This window comes from Monodon monoceros, unplaced genomic scaffold, assembly GCF_005190385.1.
Source record: "Monodon monoceros isolate NGI ecotype Baffin Bay Population unplaced genomic scaffold, NGI_Narwhal_1 Super_Scaffold_16, whole genome shotgun sequence".
Lineage (NCBI taxonomy): Eukaryota > Metazoa > Chordata > Mammalia > Artiodactyla > Monodontidae > Monodon > Monodon monoceros.
The window spans coordinates 608,505-628,414 of NW_021703772.1; the positions used below are offsets into that span (position 1 = coordinate 608,505).

The 19,910-nt window shown below is 52.0% G+C and overlaps 1 protein-coding gene across 4 annotated transcripts in view; it reads left to right on the forward strand.

Moving 5' to 3' along the window:
• The window catches only part of HDLBP (high density lipoprotein binding protein), a 67,901-nt gene that overhangs the window by 40,350 nt on the left and 7,641 nt on the right, over positions 1–19,910 (forward strand). For all 4 annotated transcript variants that reach the window (XM_029225527.1, XM_029225529.1, XM_029225530.1 and 1 more), the window contains 16 exons: positions 839–1,054; positions 5,823–6,029; positions 6,127–6,342; positions 6,841–7,047; positions 7,207–7,314; positions 8,133–8,237; positions 8,636–8,714; positions 10,363–10,502; positions 11,428–11,532; positions 11,624–11,737; positions 12,932–13,018; positions 13,166–13,297; positions 16,293–16,511; positions 18,628–18,849; positions 18,947–19,165; positions 19,685–19,823. In XM_029225527.1, the coding sequence (XP_029081360.1) occupies positions 839–1,054; positions 5,823–6,029; positions 6,127–6,342; positions 6,841–7,047; positions 7,207–7,314; positions 8,133–8,237; positions 8,636–8,714; positions 10,363–10,502; positions 11,428–11,532; positions 11,624–11,737; positions 12,932–13,018; positions 13,166–13,297; positions 16,293–16,511; positions 18,628–18,849; positions 18,947–19,165; positions 19,685–19,823 (2,515 nt within the window). The remainder of the gene's footprint in view (positions 1–838; positions 1,055–5,822; positions 6,030–6,126; positions 6,343–6,840; positions 7,048–7,206; positions 7,315–8,132; positions 8,238–8,635; positions 8,715–10,362; positions 10,503–11,427; positions 11,533–11,623; positions 11,738–12,931; positions 13,019–13,165; positions 13,298–16,292; positions 16,512–18,627; positions 18,850–18,946; positions 19,166–19,684; positions 19,824–19,910) is intronic.

Below are 19,910 nucleotides of genomic sequence, written 5' to 3' on the forward strand. Positions count from 1 at the left end.
CTTCTGTGTCACCAGTGTCAGCAGCTGTCCCGCTGTCTTGAATCAGTTTTCTCCTCTTGACTTTTTGGGACTCCACTAGCCTGTCTCTGCTCCCTGGAGCTGGGGTGTTGGCAGGCTCAGTGCTCTCTCTGTGTGTCGATGTTGGGTCATGGTTGTCGACTACCACCCACGCACTGAGAAGTCCCCCTAAGCCCAGGACTCATCGCCGGCTGTAGTCTGGTTCCCCCAGCCTCCTGATGTTGTAAATGCACCAAGTTCTACATAGTGGCTCAGGCCCTGAACCACAGTCCTGTTGGTTCCCTGCTTCCACCCTTGCCTCTGCCCAGCCCGCGTCCTCAGTCAGAATGTGTCCTCCTTCACACTCTCCGTTGTCTTCTCATCTCACCCACAGGGTGGGCTGAGGGACCAGCACTTCCCCTCCTACCTCGTGGACCCCCACTGTGCTAGATGCTCCCCACCCCCTTTGTGAAGCTCTCCTCCCTTCCCGCTCCTCTGCTCTGGCCCCTCCCAGCATAGCCAGCCAGGTCCTTCTCCCCTCCCAGTTTGTTTCCTTCACTGACCTTGCTCATTACTGTTATGTGATGCCCCTTGCCTTCGTTTGTACTTGGTTGGGGGGGAGCGGGGGTGTCTTCTTCACTAGGACTTCTTCACAGTCTCCTGCCCTTAGGCGCTTTCTGCCTGTCTCTTAACTGCCCTCTGGGGCCTTAGAGCAGTAGGCAGGGGTGATACTTAGTGAATGAACAAATTCACGTTCTTTACTCTGTACGTTCGGTTTCTGGACACTCCTGTCTTCTCTTCTTGGTCTCTTAACCTTACCTTTTTGACCTTTTCTGAGCAGGTGTTCCATGTACCCCTGGAGGAGAGGAAATACAAGGACATGAACCAGTTTGGAGAAGGTGAACAAGCAAAAATCTGCCTTGAGATCATGCAGAGGACTGGCGCTCACCTGGAGCTGTCTCTTGCCAAAGACCAGGGCCTGTCCATCATGGTTTCAGGGAAGCTGGATGCTGTCATGAAAGCCCGGAAGGACATTGTTGCTAGACTGCAGACTCAGGTGGGTGTTCCCCGGCTGGTCCTCCCCAGAAGGGGCACTCCAGGCACTGCGGACACGGCTCAGACCCGACTCTTGCCACCAGTGGGCAGGGCCATAGAGTTTGCGGGCAGGCCAGCAATATTCAGAGCCTCCTGGCACTTTTAGTGTGAAACCACTAACTCAGTGATAGAACTAGGGCACCTCCCATTTCTGCTCTTCCGGTGAATGAACTGAAAGTTAGAGGGGCGTCCCAGAGCTTCAGACACGCAACTGAGCTTGCCCAGTTGGTGGAGTGAGGACATGCATGTGTAGATCAGCAGTTCCCACTTCAGGCTCTGAGGGTCAGTGAGTACGTGCCTTGTTAAATACACACTTCCAGGCCCCGGGCTTGGGAGATCACGAATTCCATAGTTCTTAGCAGTCTGATACCAGTTACTTGGAATTTATTTGGGAACCATTGTAATAAATGAGTAAATCAGTGATGCATTTCTCCCTAAGTGGCATCACTTAAAGCCCAAGATAAATGCAGAGGATTGTATTAAAATGTAGTATGACAGGTCTTTAGATGGGTTTAGGTGGGAATGAGAGTTCTTCCCACCTGTTGCTGAGTCTCTGAGCTTTTGGGAGAGCTGGCTCTAGATGTGGTGGTTCAAAGATGGGGAGCTGACGCAAGAGGGGCCCCAGGGGGCTTAGTGGGGAGGGGAGCACAGCCCGGTGGGCTCCCATAAATATAACCACATCCTGTTAACTCACTTATTAAAGTTAACTTCTTAATATACCCACATCAACCCAGTCTGTGTATGGTCTTCCCTCATCATCTCAAAGGCGTCCTTCCTGTTGGATTTTTCCTGTGTCTGGATGAGACTTGCCCACTCCCGCTCGTTCATTCCTCAGCAGCGCCTTCCTCTCCTCTCCTTAATGCTGTTGATTTGTTCTCGAGGGACAAGCAGGTGTTTGGCTCGTTCCACTGTCCATCGTTATTCCTGTAAATCGGAGGGTAGATCTAGGGGCTCTCGATTGCTTTCATGTTCAGCTTGTATGTTTGGCAAGAAAACGTGTGGGTAGTGCTTCTGTACTTGGTGTTGATTCCAGGATTGATCCGTAGACTCGGGTGTCTTCAGCAAATCCATCCATGGTAAAGTTCCTGACCAATCTTTTGCTTAATAGTTCTATCAGCCACTGCTGGTCGCTGCCTGAGTTCATTCGGGGTTGCAAGTGATGGCTTTCTAGTCTCTCCCTCCTCCTGAATTAGTTGGTATTCTGATGAAGAACTTCCGGGTGGGACGTGCAGGATAAATCATTGATCCTGGGCTTCCCTTGTGGCACAGTGGTTAAGAATCCGCCTGCCAATGCAGGGGATGTGGGTTCGAGCCCTGGTCTGGGAAGATCCCGCATGTCACGGAGCAACTAAGCCAGTGCGCCACAGCTACTGAGCCTGTGCTCTGGAGCCCCGGAACCACAACTCCTGAGCCCACGTGCCACAGCTGCTGAAGCCCACGCACCTAGAGCCCATGTTCCGCAACAAGAGAAGCCACCACAGTGAGAAGCCCACGCACCGCAACGAAGAGTAGCCCCCCTCGCTGCAACTAGAGAAAGCCCGCACACAGCAACGAAGACCCAGTGCAGCCAAAAATAAATTTATTAAATAAATAAATTTATTTTTTTAAAAAATTGATCCTTTTCCCCTTAGTTTTTAGACCACATTGGCACTCTGGCATCTTGGGTCCATGGGTCTTCTCAGTGTCATCATGAACTTCTGGTGTGTTGACTAGTTCTTTATGCAGAAATTGCCTTGTCTCTGGCCCATGGGAGCTCCTTCAGGGAGGCACCCTACACCTTCTGACATAACTGTTCACCTTGAACCACTTCCTTATTTGTAACACAGACTGACCTTAGCCATCTCCTTCCACAGACCTGAAATCAGTTGTTGGTCCAAGAGTTCTGGATGTTTATGGTGGGAAGTTGCATGAGTTCAAACACATGCTTCTAATTAAGGTGAAAGATCGTGGGGTTTTAAAATCATTGAAGTAATTCTCTCTCTATTGAGGTTATGCTATCATCTTGATATATAGTTAGGTTCGTTTGTTTTTAGTTTATTTTCAGTTTTTAAAAAGTACTTAAATATTCCATGATTGCAAAGTCAGAGCCCTATGAGGTCCTCTTGGCCCCTTTCTCCCCTGCTGGGTGACCATTCTTGGTCTTTGGGGTATTCTTCCATTGTTTGGTTTGAGAATAGAAGCAAAAGGTTCACTTGCTGTGAACTGTGCTCTGCACCTTGTTTCTTCCTGCACCGCATCCTGGAGCAGTCTGCATCAGGGCAGGCAGTGGCTTTCCTCGTTTCTTTATACAGCTGCACAGTGCTCTGTGGGTGTGCTGTGATTTCGGGCATTCCTCTTGATGGGCCCTTGGGTGGCTTCCAGACTTTTGCTCTTAACAAATCATGTCACAGTTAAACACCTTGTGCACCTGCTATTTCCTGTTTTACACAGTTATCTCGGGAGAGATTTCCTAGAAGTGAGATGGCTGGGTCAGAGGGTATCTGCATCTGTAATTTTGCCATCACAGCCAGATCCCTCCCCTGAGGTGCTGTGCATTTGTCCTCCCTTTGGCTTTCTCAGAGCCTTGCCAGGGCCGTCAGATACTGGGACTTTCTGGACTCTGAAAGATAGTTGCGTATACTTTTAATCTGCGTTTCCCCTGTGCACTGGTCTCCTGCCCTTTGCTGTCCAGGTAAAGGTTTCCATCCTGCTCGACACAGTGGGGCTCTTCAAACCCTGCATCAGTAACACGTTACAGATACAGTTCCCAGTTTGCCACCTGGGTTTTGATCTTGGTATGTTTTGCTGTGTGAAAGTTTCATTCTTATGTAGTCAAAATTCGTTAATCTTTTGTTTTTTAGAGTTGTTGTTAGGAAAGTTTCTTTTTACTTTGGGTCGTAGGAAAGTTTATTCTTATTTTCTCTGGTGCTTGTAAAGGTGTTCTTATATTTCAAGTCCTGATCTGTTTGGAATTTAGTGTGAATGGTGCCACAGACAGATCCAGAAACATCCTTCCCCATATAGCTATCAAGTCATCGACACCAATTTTAAAAGAGTTTCCCCACAGTGATTTGAGTGGCAGTTCTTATCACGTCCTAAATTTTCGTGCTAACTTGGGTCTGTTCCTAGATTTTGAGTTGGTCTGTCTCTCCGTGTGCTCATGTTCTCTGTTTTATTGGTAATGGTTTTATATTTTAATATCTAGTCCAGTTACTGCCACCACTCCTGTACTGTTCTCTTTCAGGATTTCCTGTCCATTCTATTCCCTTTTGTTCTACCCTTCAAGCTTGATCATCAGCTTTTTGCTCCGAGCGGTGTTAGATCACCGAGAGCTGTGCTCTGCCTTGTGGGACGCACGTTCCACCTGCTGTGTTTTGGGTCCAGCTGCTGAGATGAGTGGTCCGCCTTTCGCATCTTCTAACCATGTGTTGTCAGTATGAGTTAAAGCTGCTGAGTCCGGATCCTAATTTTTTCTTCCTCTTATGGACAGTAAGAGTTGGGTAAAGTATGGTTTTCCCCAGGGTTCCCCTGTGTGCAGTCATGTGCTTCTTCCTCTCCAGCCTCGTGTCGGCTCTGCTTTCTCGTGTCTCCTTCGTGGGAAATACTCCGGTGGAGGTTGGCAGTGGCTGTGGACAGTGCACGGCCTTAATGAGCAAAGCTTTCCTGCCAAATACAGCTCTAGGGCTGAGGGTGCATGTATATTTGGTCATGTTAAAAAAATATACATCCACTGATTTCTGTTTTCTTGCAAATTTTTATCATGAAAGGATTTTGATTTTATAGAGATGATCATTTGATTTTTCTCCTTAGATCTAACAATATGATGATTTATAGAAATGGATTTCCTAATATTGAACCATTTTTAGAATAAACCTCATTTGCTCATAATTTATAAGCCACTGGTCTTACTTTCTGTGCTAGTTGGGAAGTGAGGACCTTTTTCATTGCCTCCGTGATACAATTTAACATTTCTGTTGTGAGTGTTGAAAAGTTGGCTGTGAAGCTGTGTCCTTTGGGGAAGGAGGGAAGCTGGCTGGTCTGTGACTTCCTGCTGCACTAGTGGTGGGAACCTTAACACTTGGCCCTTTTCTTTTTTTCGACGTCCTCTTGGTTGATGACTGTTTATAGATCTAGGAAGACTGGAAACCCCTGTCTTCCTCCCAGATTTTCCTGTGACTTCAGAAAGTTACTTAATTTCTGGCAGTTTGAGGATTTGGATTATTGTCGTTTTCTTTCCTCAAATGGGTTGTCTATTTTAACTGGTTGTAAAAGAGATAGCAAGAAGAGTTTATTCCTACATATAGGGCTTATGTCTGAAGACAAGAGCATATAGTGCTCCAAAGACAACAATTCATCTGGTTAGTCAGTCTGTGCCTGCGTTCCTGCTGTGTCCTAGCGTGGTGTGAGGAATCACTGAGCTAGGAAGCAAGCACGTACCATTCTTGAGTATTCCTGTCCTCGTGATGGCTTAGAGCTGGGCTGAGAAGACACTGAAGGAATAATCGTGATGGCTGAAGGGGTGACGCAGGACCATGGGTCTGTGTCACGTTTGAACTCATTCAAGCCTGGGGCTTGGTCCTGCTTCCCCACGCAGGCCATGTTTAACCCGAGACTGTTCTGAAGGACGGGTTGGGGCTGGCAAGGTGAGAGTAGGCGGAGGTGGCGTTCCAACCAGGGAGAATGTCGTGGGAAAACGTGCTTTTGCGGAACCTGCAAATGTTTTTGTTTTTTTGGTTCTTTTCCTGCCGTAGGCCTCAGCAACTGTTGCCATTCCCAAAGAACACCATCGCTTTGTTATTGGCAAAAATGGAGAGAAACTGCAAGACTTGGAGCTAAAAACTGCAACCAAAATCCAGATCCCACGCCCAGATGACGCCAGCAATCAGATCAGGATCACCGGCACCAAAGAGGGCATCGAGAAAGCTCGCCACGAGGTCCTGCTCATCTCCGCCGAGCAGGTGTGGCCAGCCACGGGCCTGATGTGTGTGGTGGCCTTGCCCCAACCGCCGGGAGGCCCAGATCTGTGCCCTCATGGTTTCCGTCCTTCCCTCTCAGGACAAACGTGCTGTGGAGAGGCTGGAAGTAGAGAAGGCGTTCCACCCCTTCATCGCGGGGCCGTACAATCGGCTGGTCAGCGAGATCATGCAGGAGACCGGGACACGCATCAACATACCCCCGCCCAGCGTCAACCGGACCGAGATCGTCTTCACGGGGGAGAAGGAGCAACTGGCTCAGGCTGTGGCTCGCGTCAGGAAGGTTTACGAGGAGAAGGTAGCAGTCAGGAGTGGGGCAGAGAGCAGCCCAGCCCTGCCCTGTAGCCTTCGAGGCCTGGACAGCTCCAGTCGCCACAGTTAGAAGGGGGCGCCCGCGCCTCCCCGTAGCTGTGAGGCAGTGGGCCAGGCTCTGCTGGGCGGCTGTCCCCACAGATTCCCACCCGAGCTCCCCCTGCCCTGTGTGCCCCTGCACACGTGCCGCTCAGAGCTGATCAGGCCTTTGGGTGAGCTGTTAGCCTGAGTCGGTGGGCTTTGAGGCCTCTCCTTTATTTGGGGAGAGGACGGGGTGTTTTTGTTTTTTCCTAGCTAGTTGCAGTGATTACTCTGGGCTTGACTTAAATTCTGCAGTAATTCTTTTGAGGAGAAAGCCCAGTCCTTGATTAGTGGAGTTTCTGGGTCATCGTCTTCACTATTCGGGGCTCACTTGCTGTAGTCGGGGCCCCGTGTCCTGCTCCCGGCCCTTCCCTCTTGACACCCTCACGGCGCTCTTACTTAGAAAAAGAGGACCACGACCATCGCGGTGGAGGTGAGGAAATCCCAGCACAAGTATGTCATCGGGCCCAAGGGCAATTCCCTGCAGGAGATCCTGGAAAGAACTGGAGTCTCTGTGGAGATCCCTCCTTCAGACAGCACCTCAGAGACTGTGATCCTCCGAGGCGAGCCTGAAAAGCTGGGGCAGGCGTTGACTGAAGTCTATGCCAAGGTAACTGCTTGCTGTGGGGAGACTCCGATGAGCGTTTCCTGGGACCGTGTCAGGGGAGGGCAGCACTCACCTGTCTCTGAGCCCTGGTGAGCCACCTGGCTTGGTGTTCACAAAACCTGGACTCTGCAGACCCACGGGTTTGTTTCCTGGTTTTCCTAGGCCAACAGTTTTACGGTCTCCTCCGTCTCTGCTCCTTCCTGGCTTCACCGTTTCATCATTGGCAAGAAAGGGCAGAACCTGGCCAAAATCACTCAGCAGATGCCAAAGGTAAGGAATCGTTGTCTGCTGTGTTGAGTTGATCTTCGTCATCCCATTGCTGACATTACTTTTGTCCTGTGGGGGTGGGGGTGCCTTTGAAGACCGGGGCACCCGTTTTAAAGATCAGTTGTTGTGGGTGACAGTCAGCTGCTCCGTGGTTAGCCAGGGGTGAGCAGAATACGTTTTTTCAAATACCTGTGTCACGTCTTTGGGTCTTTGTAACCAGGGGAAGAGTGTATTGCTAAGTTTATTGAATATCTCAAGAAATACCCCATTTAGTTGTTACGGTGTCGTAACCTGTGAGTAGTTACATCTGAGAATTTCGTGGAGCAGAACTTGTATACGGTTCGTGTGGAGGTGGAGTTTGAGGGCCTTTCTGCCCTCCGCGTCTCTGTCCTTCGGGCGGCAGTAGGTCCAGTAACCTTGGCAGAGAACGCGTGCGTCGTATTTCGTTCCTGTTCTGTTCAGAGTCCTGGTTCCCACAGTGGGGCTGGCTCCGTGGCGCCGGCCTCCCGGGTTGCCCTCCCCGTGTGTTATTTCACCCCCGTTGTCGTCTGTCTCACCCCCCCTCGCACACCGGGGGGGGGCGTGAGCAGTGAGGTGTTGACGTGCTTCATGCCAGTGGTTTTGGTGGCGCACAGTGGGGAGGCCTTTGCGGTTCCCACACAGTGTTTAATACCAAAACCATGGTCATCCCCAGACCTCCTTTCCAACTTTTCCTGGTGTCTGTGGATCGGCTGCTGCCCCGGGAGAGCAGCCCAGTCTCGCATAGGAGGTTGCTGTGGCCGTGCCATCCCGGTGGGCTGACTCTTGTTTTGGTGCGGTAGGTCCACATCGAGTTCACAGAGGGCGAGGACAGGATCACCCTGGAAGGCCCCACAGAGGATGTAAACGTGGCCCAGGAACAGATTGAAGCCATGGTCAAGGACTTGGTAAGGTGCCCTGGGTGCTGGCCGAGTGGGCATAGGGCGTAATCCTGTCACTTGCCAGTCAGACCTCACGTGGGGGCCCTGGAGGCGCGGGAGGGGGGCCCAGTCGGCAAGTGGCGAGTTCTGAAACAGCTGGAATCTGGCCGAAGTCCGGGAGAGCTGTGGGTAGACGAAACCTTACTGTGGAGGAGGGTCTTGCGAGGGTGCCTGCAGGACGATCCTGCCGCAGACCCTGAAGCTGAGTGGGAAGAGGACGATCCTGCCGCAGACCCTGAAGCTGAGTGGGAAGAGAGGGCGGCCGCTGCCAGCTCCCGGGCCTTGGTTCTGGCTGTGTGTCTGCGGATCTGGGCCCAGGTCCTGGACTCTGGTCTCCAGTGTCCTGCTCTGTGCTTCTCCCGCAGATTAACCGGATGGACTACGTGGAGATCAACATCGACCACAAGTTCCACAGACACCTCATCGGGAAGAGCGGGGCCAACAGTGAGTGGGGGCGGCACGTGGAGGGCAGGCGGGGCGTCCTCAGCAGAGCGCCAGCGGGGGGCGGCCTAGACTCCTAGCTGGGGCCTCCCCCAGGGCCGAGGTTGGCCTGGAGCTGATGGGCCTAGAGGTGAACGTGATGAGCCTGGTCGAGAAGGCATGCAGGGGGCCGTGTCCTCACAGTTCAGCCAGACCTGCTGGAGTGGGGTCTGCCATCTGCCATCCTCCCGTGCGCCCCTGACCACGCCCCTGCTGGGCTGGCCCGCCCAGGCTTAGCCGCGGACTGAACCGGCTCAAGTTGGAACGTGCCGAGTGAGCGCTCTGCTTGAATCCGCGGATGTCGGATGTGTTTTGAAATCCACTGCTTTGCTCAGTTTAACTTCAGTGCCGTTCTAGGCATCACGGTGCTCACCAGTCCTGAGAACAGCTCTGTCCCCTGTGTGTGACCTTTGGTGGAGGTGAGGTAGCGGGCACCCCCCGCCAGTGTAGGTAGGACGCCTCTGTGTGCCTGCCCTGTTGGGTTTTGCCCTGTGCAGTCCATTCTTTGTTCAGAGTAAATGTAAGCTAGTTAGTTGCTGCTGCTTTAGTTGGTGTCAGTTGTGAGTTCTGGAGCTTTTTAAACAACGGGCAAACGCCCACAGGGAGTGACACCAGTCAGTGCTGCTTGAGCTGTAAGTTTGCACACACCATAAATTTGCACACACCATAAATTTGATTTTGTTTTTTGTTTTGTTTAACTGCAGTGTTTTCTCGAACAGAAAATGTAAGGAAGTGCAGTTCTGATGTTAATTTCTGGTTTCTGCTCCCTGGGAAGTGCAGAGCCACTTTGCATTGTTCAGAGAATTGTGTCTGTTCCATTTTCTTCTGGTTCAGTTCCTCACCTTCGTTTTCTTTCATCTAAAATCTGCCGCCCAGCTTCTGTGTCCTTGGCTCTTGTCCCGTGTGGTTCCGCCCTGGAACAGCAGCCCCAGAGCGGGTCGGCTCATGGCTGTGTCCGTGTTTGCTCAGATTCCTCCTTGGCGACCCTCTAAGGAGCTTGGTTCCCCTTTACTACATGGTGGGCAAAATGCCGACCCCATTTCCTGGTGATGAGGCTTCCCCAGGGTGTGGGAGCCTGGATCTCTGTCTAGAGAAGGTGACAGGAGGAGGGTTGTCAACAACTCCACTGGTTTTGCAAAGACAGTGAAGTGCTCAGGCTGGAGCTGAGCTGACGATGGAGTCTCCTTAGACAGCATGGCCTCCATGGGCTCCAAGGTGGTCGATGGGGGTGCTTTTATCTTCAGGTAATGTGGGAGCTTCTGGATTTTAATGGCTTCTTATTTTTATTATATTCTTGAGAGTAATTTTTTTTTACTTGAACAGTAGTTGTCTGTCTCCACATTAGAAATGCCCTGGCCATGCCCAGACCAGCTGTATCTCAGGCACCGAGTGGCCCTCGCCGTAGGACACTGGAAGTTCTCAGGGAGGTGCCAGCATGTGGTCCATACCTGGCTCCTTATAGAACATGGAAGGTCTTGCTGTGGAGTTTTTGCTTATGGGATGAGTGGTTAGCTTTGGGGAGGGCTCTAGCCCTGTCCTGCCGCGTTGTGAGTCATTGGTGGCGCAAGGTAGATTCTGCATCCAGTTGCGCGTGTCCTTTTGTGTTCTTCAGTAAACAGAATCAAAGACCAGTACAAGGTGTCTGTGCGCATCCCTCCCGACAGCGAGAAGAGCAACCTGATCCGCATCGAGGGGGACCCGCAGGGCGTGCAGCAGGCCAAGCGCGAGCTGCTGGAGCTCGCCTCCCGCATGGTGAGCCCGCGGCTGGGGCTGGGGCTGTGTGGCAGCACCTTCCTCCTGTGCCGTCCTAGAGGGTGGCCGGTGCGGGTGTGACTTGCTGGTACCGAGTTTCCTTCATTCCCCCCCATCCCCAGGGCCCCATGTAGTGCTAGGGAGGTGCTAGGGCTCTGGGTGCTCAGCCTTGGCCAGACCCCAGAGTCCCAGCTGCAGTGATGACTTCTCTGGAGGTGATTCTCGTGTGCAGCCAAGGTCAAGAAGCACGGCTGTGTGGTTAGCACAGCCAGCGTGGGGGTGGTGCCTTGTTCCCCATCCCAGAGACTAAGCCACCAGCCCTCACACACGTTTCTTGGTTTTCTGAGTCAAATGCAGACAGATATATCCTTGCTCTGGGGTGCCTTATCCTGGTACTGGGTTGCTGAACCCTTGTTTCTCTGTCACCCTGATGCCAGTCTGATCCAGAACCTCCCAGAATTGTTTGAAGTGTCTGCTTGGCTGTTAGTGTTTGTCTCTGTGTTCCAGCTCTGCTCGTTTTCTTGTACTTCCCACGTTTTGATAGGACCTCTGGAGGAGGGTGAGAGCCACACGGGTTCAGCGCCCTGTGTTGAGCCACTCTTCCTTAATCGTCCGCACAGGGACGCGGTCCGGGCCACGCAGTGTTCAGGAGGGCTGTGCAGAGGGCGAAGCCTCGCAGCCCGCCCGCTAAGTAGAATTGCTGGATGAGCTGCTGCAGTAGCACTTCTGGGTGAAGGGTCCTACACTCCGTTTTCTCGTTCTGCTTTGTTCAGGAGAATAACACACAACCAGAGTAACGTGCAGTGTGGGCATTGCTGGAGAGGGCAGGTGCTCTGCGAGGGGTGCTCCCTGCCAGCCGCTGGTGCCTGGCAGTGCTGCAGGGGTGCACCTGGGCGCCCCTCACTGTGCTCAGTTGTATTTTTAGGAAAACGAGCGTACCAAGGATCTAATCATTGAGCAGAGATTTCATCGCACAATCATTGGGCAGAAGGGTGAACGGATCCGTGAAATTCGGGACAAATTCCCAGAGGTAAAGGTTTCCCAAAGACATTCTTGATTCAGTATTTTGGAATCCAGTCCTCGCTAATAATCAAACTTGGTCTCCTGATGATTTGTTCTAGGTCATCATCAACTTTCCAGACCCAGCACAGAAAAGCGATATTGTCCAGCTTAGAGGGCCCAAGAATGAGGTGGAAAAGTGCACAAAATACATGCAGAAGATGGTGGCAGATCTGGTAAGGGGACGTTTTCCATCCTTTGTTGTGCGACAGTGTCAAGGGTAGTAGGGGGCTGGGGGTGTTCCCCAGAACCCCTGCTTCGGGGAGCACGCTCGGGCACTGGGGCAGCCCCCCCACCTCACGGTATTTAGAGCAGCAGAAATCCTTTTCCTGTGCAGAGTTACTTTGTTTCTTTTCATAAATTTATTTATTTACTTATTTTTGGCTGTGTTGGGTCCTCGTTACTGCCCATGGGCTTTCTCTGGTTGCGGCGAGGGGGGGGCTACTCTTTCTTGCGGTGCGCGTGCTTCTCATTGCGGTGGCCTCTCCTGTTGCGCAGCACGGGCTCTAGGCACGTGGGCTTCAGTCGTTGCAGCACGTGGGCTCAGTAGCTGTGGCTCGCGGGCTCTAGAGCATAGGCTCAGAAGTCGTGGCACAGGGACTTAGTTGCTTCGCGGCATGTGGGATCTTCCCGGACCAGGGCTCGAACCCGTGTCCCCTGCGTTGGGAGGCGGATTCTTAGCCACTGCGTCACCAGGGAGTCCCTGCTTTGTTTCTTGAGGGGTCTTCGGGTACCTAGGCAGAGAAATTCTCCCCTCCAGTAAGGAGAAGAGAGGTTTACACAAGTAGCCTGAGAAGTCACGTATTGATTTGTTATCTTCCTCAAAACTTGGAATGCGAAGAGGCAGTTTGGAAAGTGCTGAGGGCGGTTGGTGGGAGGGCTGCAGGTGCGCCGTGCTTTCCTGGGGTTCTCGGGGGCTTGGACTTGACCTCCTCAGAGGGGTGATGGGGAGGGCTTCCCAGCGCTGCCCTGGAGGGTGGGGATTGCTGCCTTCATGGGCATTTTGAGCTCTCTCCTAGGCCTGGCATCCCGGCCTCTGCCCACCCTCAGGCAGCTCTGCTCCTGGCTATGACACCCACAGAGCTGGTGTGTGTCCAGGCACTTCTGGATTGTAGAACACGTGTGTAACAGATCACAGGCGCTCTCGCGGGCCGCTCTTCCCGGGAGGGACTTTGTGGTAGCTGACTGGCACGCCCGGTTGGTCAGTTGTCGTATAAGTTGTCTCACCTTTCCTGTGACAAATCTCTGGAGGTCAGGTGGGGAGAGAAGTAGGTCGCAGAATCCTGTCATCCCGTCCCACCTTCAGGCACAAGAAGGACAAGTCAATCTGTAATACGACGGTTAATTGTACCATCTTTTGTGTTTTTTAGGTGGAAAACAGCTATTCAATTTCTGTTCCGATCTTCAAACAGTTTCATAAGAACATCATTGGGAAAGGAGGTGCAAACATTAAAAAGGTGACCGGCCGGCGTGTCTCCCGAATCTTGGCTCTGCCCCCCCCTGCCCCCATAGCCCTGCGCTGTTCTGGCTTTAGAGCTGAAGAAGGGAGCCTTGCTGCCCAGCCCTGGGAAGTCAGCCCCTCACGGTCCCCTCGCTCCTTGTAGATCCGGGAAGAAAGCAACACCAAGATCGACCTTCCTGCAGAGAACAGCAACTCGGAGACCATCATCATCACAGGCAAGCGAGCCAACTGCGAGGCCGCCCGGAGCCGCATTCTGTCCATCCAGAAAGACCTGGTAACGGGACGCTGTGTGGCGGGGTGCTCTAGCCTGGGGCCTGGGGCGCGGGGCCGGGTGGGCCACCAAGAGATGCCTGCCGCTTGTCCCACTCAGGTGCTTGGAAATCGTCCCATTCTGAAGGTGTTACTTTTTTTTTTTTTTCAATTTTTTGAAAAATTAACAGGCAAGAGACTGCGCGTGTTTAAAGTGTGCAGTGTAAGTTTTGACCGCTGGAGTCACCTCCGCGATCCAGATAGCGCGCACCGTTACCCCGAAATACCCTCGTCCCCCTTCACTCCTGCCTCTGCCCCACTGGGCTCCTGGCGCCCCCCCATCCACCCTGGTCTCTGCGCCGCCGTGGGTTGGGGTGAGTTTCCTGCTTCACTGTGTGAGGGGAACCGTGGCACCTCCTCCCACACGCAGGCCTCGCTGTTCTCAGACCACAGGTCCTTCCAGATTCACCACGTTGTCACGTGTCAGTGCTGCTTTTCACTACCGGGTGACGCTTCATCACAGGAGATCATGTTCCTTCTTGTGTGAGCTTTGTAGTTTGTGTCTTTCAAGGGGTTCCTCTTTTATCTAAGTTGTCAAGTTAACTAGTGTAAGAATTTTCTTAATGTTCACGTATTATCTCTTTCCTGTCTCTGGTGATGTCATCTTTCTCATTCCTAGTGTACGTAGTTTGTACGTAATATTCTTTTCTCTGAAATCTACTTTTTCTCTTATCAAGGTGAGATTCTTTTAGGCAGCTTGCTTTTTTATTCAGTCTGACAATCTCTGCCTTTTAAATAAAAGTGTTTACATTTTAATCACATTAGTAATTATATATGTTTGTGTGGTATGTATGGCAAGTTTTATTACATACACTTAGTAAGTTAATTAAATTACATTTAATGTGACTATAATTTTTCCATTTTTAAAATTGTGAAGTTTGAAAAACAAAATTCAGCACCCTAACCACTTTTAAATGTTCAGTCCAGCTCAGCGGCACTACGGCCATTCACTGTTGTGCAGCCGTCACCACCGCCACCTGCAGAACGGTTTCATCTTCCCAAACGGAGACTGTCCCCACCAGATAACAGTTCCTTCCTCCCCTCTCCCCAGCCCCTGGCCCCCTCAGTGTGATTACTTTACGTAGAGCACTTGGATTTAAACCTACTGTCTTGCTGTTTGTTTCTCTTTGTCCCATCTACTTTGTTCTCTTTTCTGCCTTCTTTTGGGTTAGACGTTTTTATGATTCCTTTTAACCTCCTTTTTTGGTCTATTGGGTGTACCTCTGTTTTATTTTAGTGGTTGCTTTAGGGTGTTTGGTATATACATCTTCAACTTCCCACAGCCTGCCTTCAGGTGACTTGATGCTGCTTGAAACGCAGTGTAAGGAACTGAGAACAGTGGGCCTCCAGCCCTGCCCCCGCCACTGTGTTTTGTCGACATACCGTAAACCCTACATGCATCTTAATAAGAAAATAAACCCATGTCAACATATCCTCTGCGCTCTAGCTGTTCATCCCTCCTTCCCTCCAAACCGTGACAACTACCAATCTTTTCACTGGCCCCATAGTTTGCCTTTTGCAGAATGTCAAATAGTTGGAATAGCATGTAGCCTTTTCATACTGGCTTCTTTTACTTAGTAGTAAGTAGTAAGATGGATCGTATCATAAGAGTAACATTTGGTTTTGTAAGAAACACCAGACTGTCTTCCACAGTGGCTGCACCATCTCGCATCCCCACCAGCCCCACATCCTCAGGTTGGCGGCTTTCATTCAGCACTCGAGGCTTTGCCTCAGTGTCTCTCACTTAACGTGGTTTCCAACGAGACACCTGATGTCATCCTTGCTCCTCTGGCCTGTTTAATGATCGTATCACCAGCTTTTAGCAACTTATGATGTGTCCTGGTGTAATTTCATTCGTGTTTCTTTGGAGTTTGAAGCTCTCATCGAGCTTCTTGGATATGTGAGGTTAGAGTTGTCCTCAGATTTGGAAATATTTGGGTCGTTATTTCTCACTGTTTTTTTCTGTCGTCTGGAAACTCAGATTACCTGGTGCTAGGCAGCTTGACCTTGCCCCGCTGTCCACCAGTGCCTTTTTATTTGCTTGGGGAGGAGGAGTGCTTTTTTTCCTCCTTTCAACAGTCTCTTCAAGGTCATTAGTTTTTTGCAATGTCTGATCTGTGATTATACCAAGTATATTTTCCTCTTTCCATATATTGTCTTCACCTCTACAAGTTCAGTTTCAGCCATTTGTTTTTATGCTTGACACATTCAGCTTGCCTTTGGCTTTTTGACCTGTGTAGTCTAGTGATGAAAATACCTGTTTTAGTGTCCTTGGCCCGCTGGCTCTAACCTCTGTGTCATTTCTGGGTTGTTTTCCGTTGTTCATTCCTCGTGATGGGTTGTTTTTTCCTACTTCTTTGCATGTCCGGTTTTTTTGTTTGTTTCTTTTTATTGGATGCTAGATGTTATGAAGTTTACTTTAGTGGGTGCTGGATATTTTTGCATTTCTATAAATATTTTTGAGCTTCGATAAGTTACTTTAAAACAGTTTGCTCCTTTTTGGACTTGCTTTTTAGATTTGTTGTGTGCGATCACAGCGGTGCTCAGTCCCGGGTCTGTGGCGGTCCTTTCCCTGGCCCGGCTGGTCTCCCTGCACGTTCAGCCCGTGAGCTTGCAGTGCTGGGGGCTGCTCTCTCCCTGGACGGTCAGGGCTGTATCCTTGATACAGGGGCTTGGCCGGGGGCAGGGACCAGGCTCGGCCTGTCGGCTTCCTGTCTCCGGTGTCTTGTCGCTGTGTCACGTGGGAGGTGAATCCAGTCCCTGTGCTCCGCCTTGAGTAGAGGCAGGGTCCTTGCTTACGGGGCTCTTGGGAGGGTTGGTCCTCGGGCATCTCGGCCCTGCCTCTGTTGCAGGCGCCTGAGGGAGACATCTTGTGTGACGTCACGGCTTTCCCTCCGCGGCATGTCTGCCCTTTCCCGCCACACAAAAACCTGGCTCGCTCGTGCTGTGTGTCATTTTAGGCCAACATAGCCGAGGTGGAGGTCTCCATCCCTGCCAAGCTGCACAACTCGCTCATCGGCACCAAGGGCCGCCTCATCCGCTCCATCATGGAGGAGTGCGGTGGGGTCCACATCCACTTCCCCGTGGAGGGTTCGGGAAGTGACACCGTGATCATCAGGGGCCCTTCCTCGGATGTGGAGAAGGCCCGGAAACAGCTCCTGCACCTGGCGGAGGAGAAGGTGAGCACTGCCCAGGAGGGTCACTGTGTCTGTCCTCCTCCACACACCCTCTCTGTGTGGCAGGTTAGCAAACACCTATATATACCTGTATGTTTCTGATTCTTGCCCCCACTGAAGGGCCTTTCCAACTCAGATGCCTACATATTCAGTGTAGAAAATTTGCTGCTAGGCTTGTTATTTGGGGCTTTTTCCCTCAAGTATGATTTACATACAGTAAATCTTAGTGTATAGCTCTGAGTTTCGACAAGCATACGTTCATGTGACCACCACTCAAATAAAAACCTTTTGACTGTCACGTCCCAAGGTTCTCTGTTGACTCAGTCGCCTTTGCCCTTTTGTTAAAATCCCAGGTACCGCTCTGTTTGTGGACTTGGCTCCGTTTCAGCAGCACCGCAGCGGACGGCCCGCTTTGTGGGACGTCTCGGGAGGCCTTCAGCTTCGTGCTTTTTAAACTGCTCTGTCTCTTCTAGACCCTTCACCTTTCCATATGCATTTTGGAGCCAGCTTGTCAATTTCTAGAGCGAAATCCTGCTTGGATTTTGATTGGGGTCATGTTGGATCTGAAGATCAAAGCAGGGAGAATTGTTGTCTCGGCAGTTTTGAATCTTCCAGTCCACATCGATTCAGTTTTTAAACTCTGATTTTTCATTGGTGTTTTGTAGTTTTTAGCATGAAGATCTTGTTCACGTTTTGTTCGGTTTATATCTGTTTTGTTTTTTAGTGGTATTATAAATGGTACTTTTTTATACGATTGGCACTTCAATTTCCAGTTACTGTTGCATGTAGAAGCATATTTGATTTTTGCATATTGGCCTTATTTTGTGCATCTGGTCTACAGCTCACTTATCAGTGACAACACCTTTTTTTGTGGATTCTTGTGAGTTTTACAGGTGAAACACACCATCTGTGAACGTGCAGTTCTTTTTCTTTCTGCCCCGTACCGCCTGTGTGTCTTGTTTATTTACTATGTTGCTTGGGCCTCCCGTGCGCTGTTCAGTAGCCATGGTGAGCGGACAGCCTCGCCTGGCGTGGGCTGGGGGCAGCCCTCGGCCCTTCGCCGTGCGGGACGTGAGCTGTGCTCTGGGTCTTTGGCAGTCGCTCTTTATGCAGCTGAGGAAGTTCCCTTCTGTTCCGAGTGTGCTGAGCGTTTTTTTCAGGAATGGATGTATTGTAGGATCTGTTGACATGATCACCTGGTTTTTCTTTTTTTAGTGTAGATATTCGATTGATTTGGTGTTTAACCAACTTTGGTGTTTCCGGGGTGAACCCCACCTGGTTTTGATGCATCATCCTGTATCATGTTGCTGGGCTGGACTCAGCTAACTCGTTAGCTTTTTTAGAATGCTGCTATTTGCGAGTGTCTGTCTGAAAAATTGAGGATTCTCAGTGGTGGTTTGTGAAGCCGGCACTTAAAGATAACAGACTTAGGCTGTTCACCGTTTAGCTTGGGGGCCGGGTTTCATGACAAGAGAAAGGAAAGTGGTTGCCCGGCATGGGCTTGTCCGCCTGGGGGTGTGTCCCCCTCACATTCTCCTGGCACTTCTGCCAGAGGAACCGGCATCTCAGCGAGGTCGCCAGGCCAGGGCCTTTTGTGGTGTCAGATGTGGGCCTTGGTTGGCTTGGCCGTCTCCGAGTTGGAGGTTGCAGCTGGTGGTGCGTAGGTCACCTGGAGCCCTAGGGAGTGAGGACTGGACAGGGCGCCGTCCACTGGCGTCGGGAGCAGTGTGGGTGCCCGGGCCTGGGAGAGGCTCCCGGCGTGCCATGGGCTTCCTGTTGTGCGGGTGCAGTCCCCCCAGCCCACGTCCCCTTTGCAGATGGAGATAGCAGCTCGCAGAAGCTTGGTCATTGCTGGTCAGTGGCAGGCCTGGGGCTCTAGGCTGAGTGCTGTCCCCACCTTGGTGTCTCTGATCGTGGAGGGGAGGAAATGCGAGTACCATGTTGTCCGGGTGTCTGTCCACGTGCTTGCTGAGGTTTGAGTAGCCCCCTTTGGAGGGACGTTGGTGACACTGTGAGGAGAACTCCCCCTCACAGCGCCATCCCCTAGGCCCTCTTCGTCACCTGCTCCAGGGCCCAGGAAGGTGGCTCAGGCCAACAAACGTGGGGTTGGTTTCTGCAGCAAACCAAGAGTTTCACTGTCGACATCCGCGCCAAGCCGGAGTATCACAAGTTCCTCATCGGCAAAGGGGGCGGCAACATCCGCAAGGTGCGTGACAGCACTGGGGCCCGCGTCATCTTCCCGGCGGCTGAGGACAGGGACCAGGACCTGATCACCATCATAGGGAAGGAGGGCGCCGTCAGGGAGGCCCAGAAGGAGCTGGAGGCCCTGATCCGGAGCCTGGTGAGGCCTGGTGGGGGCCGGGCCCTGGCTGTGGGCCCCCGGGTCCCGGCGCGCTCAGCAGGGCGGGTCACACTGCGCCCTTCTCGCAACGCCGCAGGACAACGTGGTTGAAGACTACATGCTGGTGGACCCCAAGCACCACCGTCACTTTGTCATGCGGAGAGGCCAGGTCCTGCGCGAGATCGCTGAGGAGTATGGCGGCGTGATGGTTAGCTTCCCACGCTCCGGCACGCAGAGCGACAAGGTCACCCTCAAGGGGGCCAAGGACTGCGTGGAGGCAGCCAAGAAGCGCATCCAGGAGATCATCGAGGACCTGGTGGGCGCCCGGGAGGCTCGGCAGGGTTCCGGGCCCCGAGGCGGGTGGACGCTCCCTCGGCAGCACCAGGGGCCTGGTGTTCAGCCTCCTGCCTGATGGTGGGTGGGCATCCCACAAGGACCGGCCGCCCCCTGCTCCTCCCAAGGGGAGAGGTCCCCTGAAAACGTGTGGGGTTTCTGAACCAGCCTTTAGCACCTCACCCTCCTTGTGGACCAGCCCAGCCTCCAAACGTCATCCCTTGAGGGATGGCACCTAACAGCACCTCCTGCAGTGCGGTGGGGGAGGGGCCCTCCTTTGTCTGCAGAGCAGTGAGATGTTGTTACGTTCTAGTCCTGGGCGGTTCGGTTTTTGGGAAGCGCTTCAGAAAGAGGCCTCCCCTTTGGCCCTGCCCTGCACCGCAGGCTGTCCATATGCTGGGAAGCGGCTATAGGGGGACGGAAACGAAAGCGATGGATGTGAATTTGACCCTAAGCAGCTAACCTTTGCCAGTTGTTTTCTTTTTGCTCTGTCTCCCCACAGGAAGCCCAGGTGACCATAGAATGCACCATACCCCAGAAGTTCCATCGATCCGTCATGGGCCCCAAAGGTTCCAAAATCCAACAGATTACTCGGGACTATAACGTTCAGATTAAATTCCCAGACAGAGAAGAGAACCCAGGTGAGTCCCTGCGGTGAGCCCTGTGCTTGTGCTTGTGAAGCTAAGCAGCTAACCTTTGCCAGTTGTTTTCTTTTTGCTCTGTCTCCC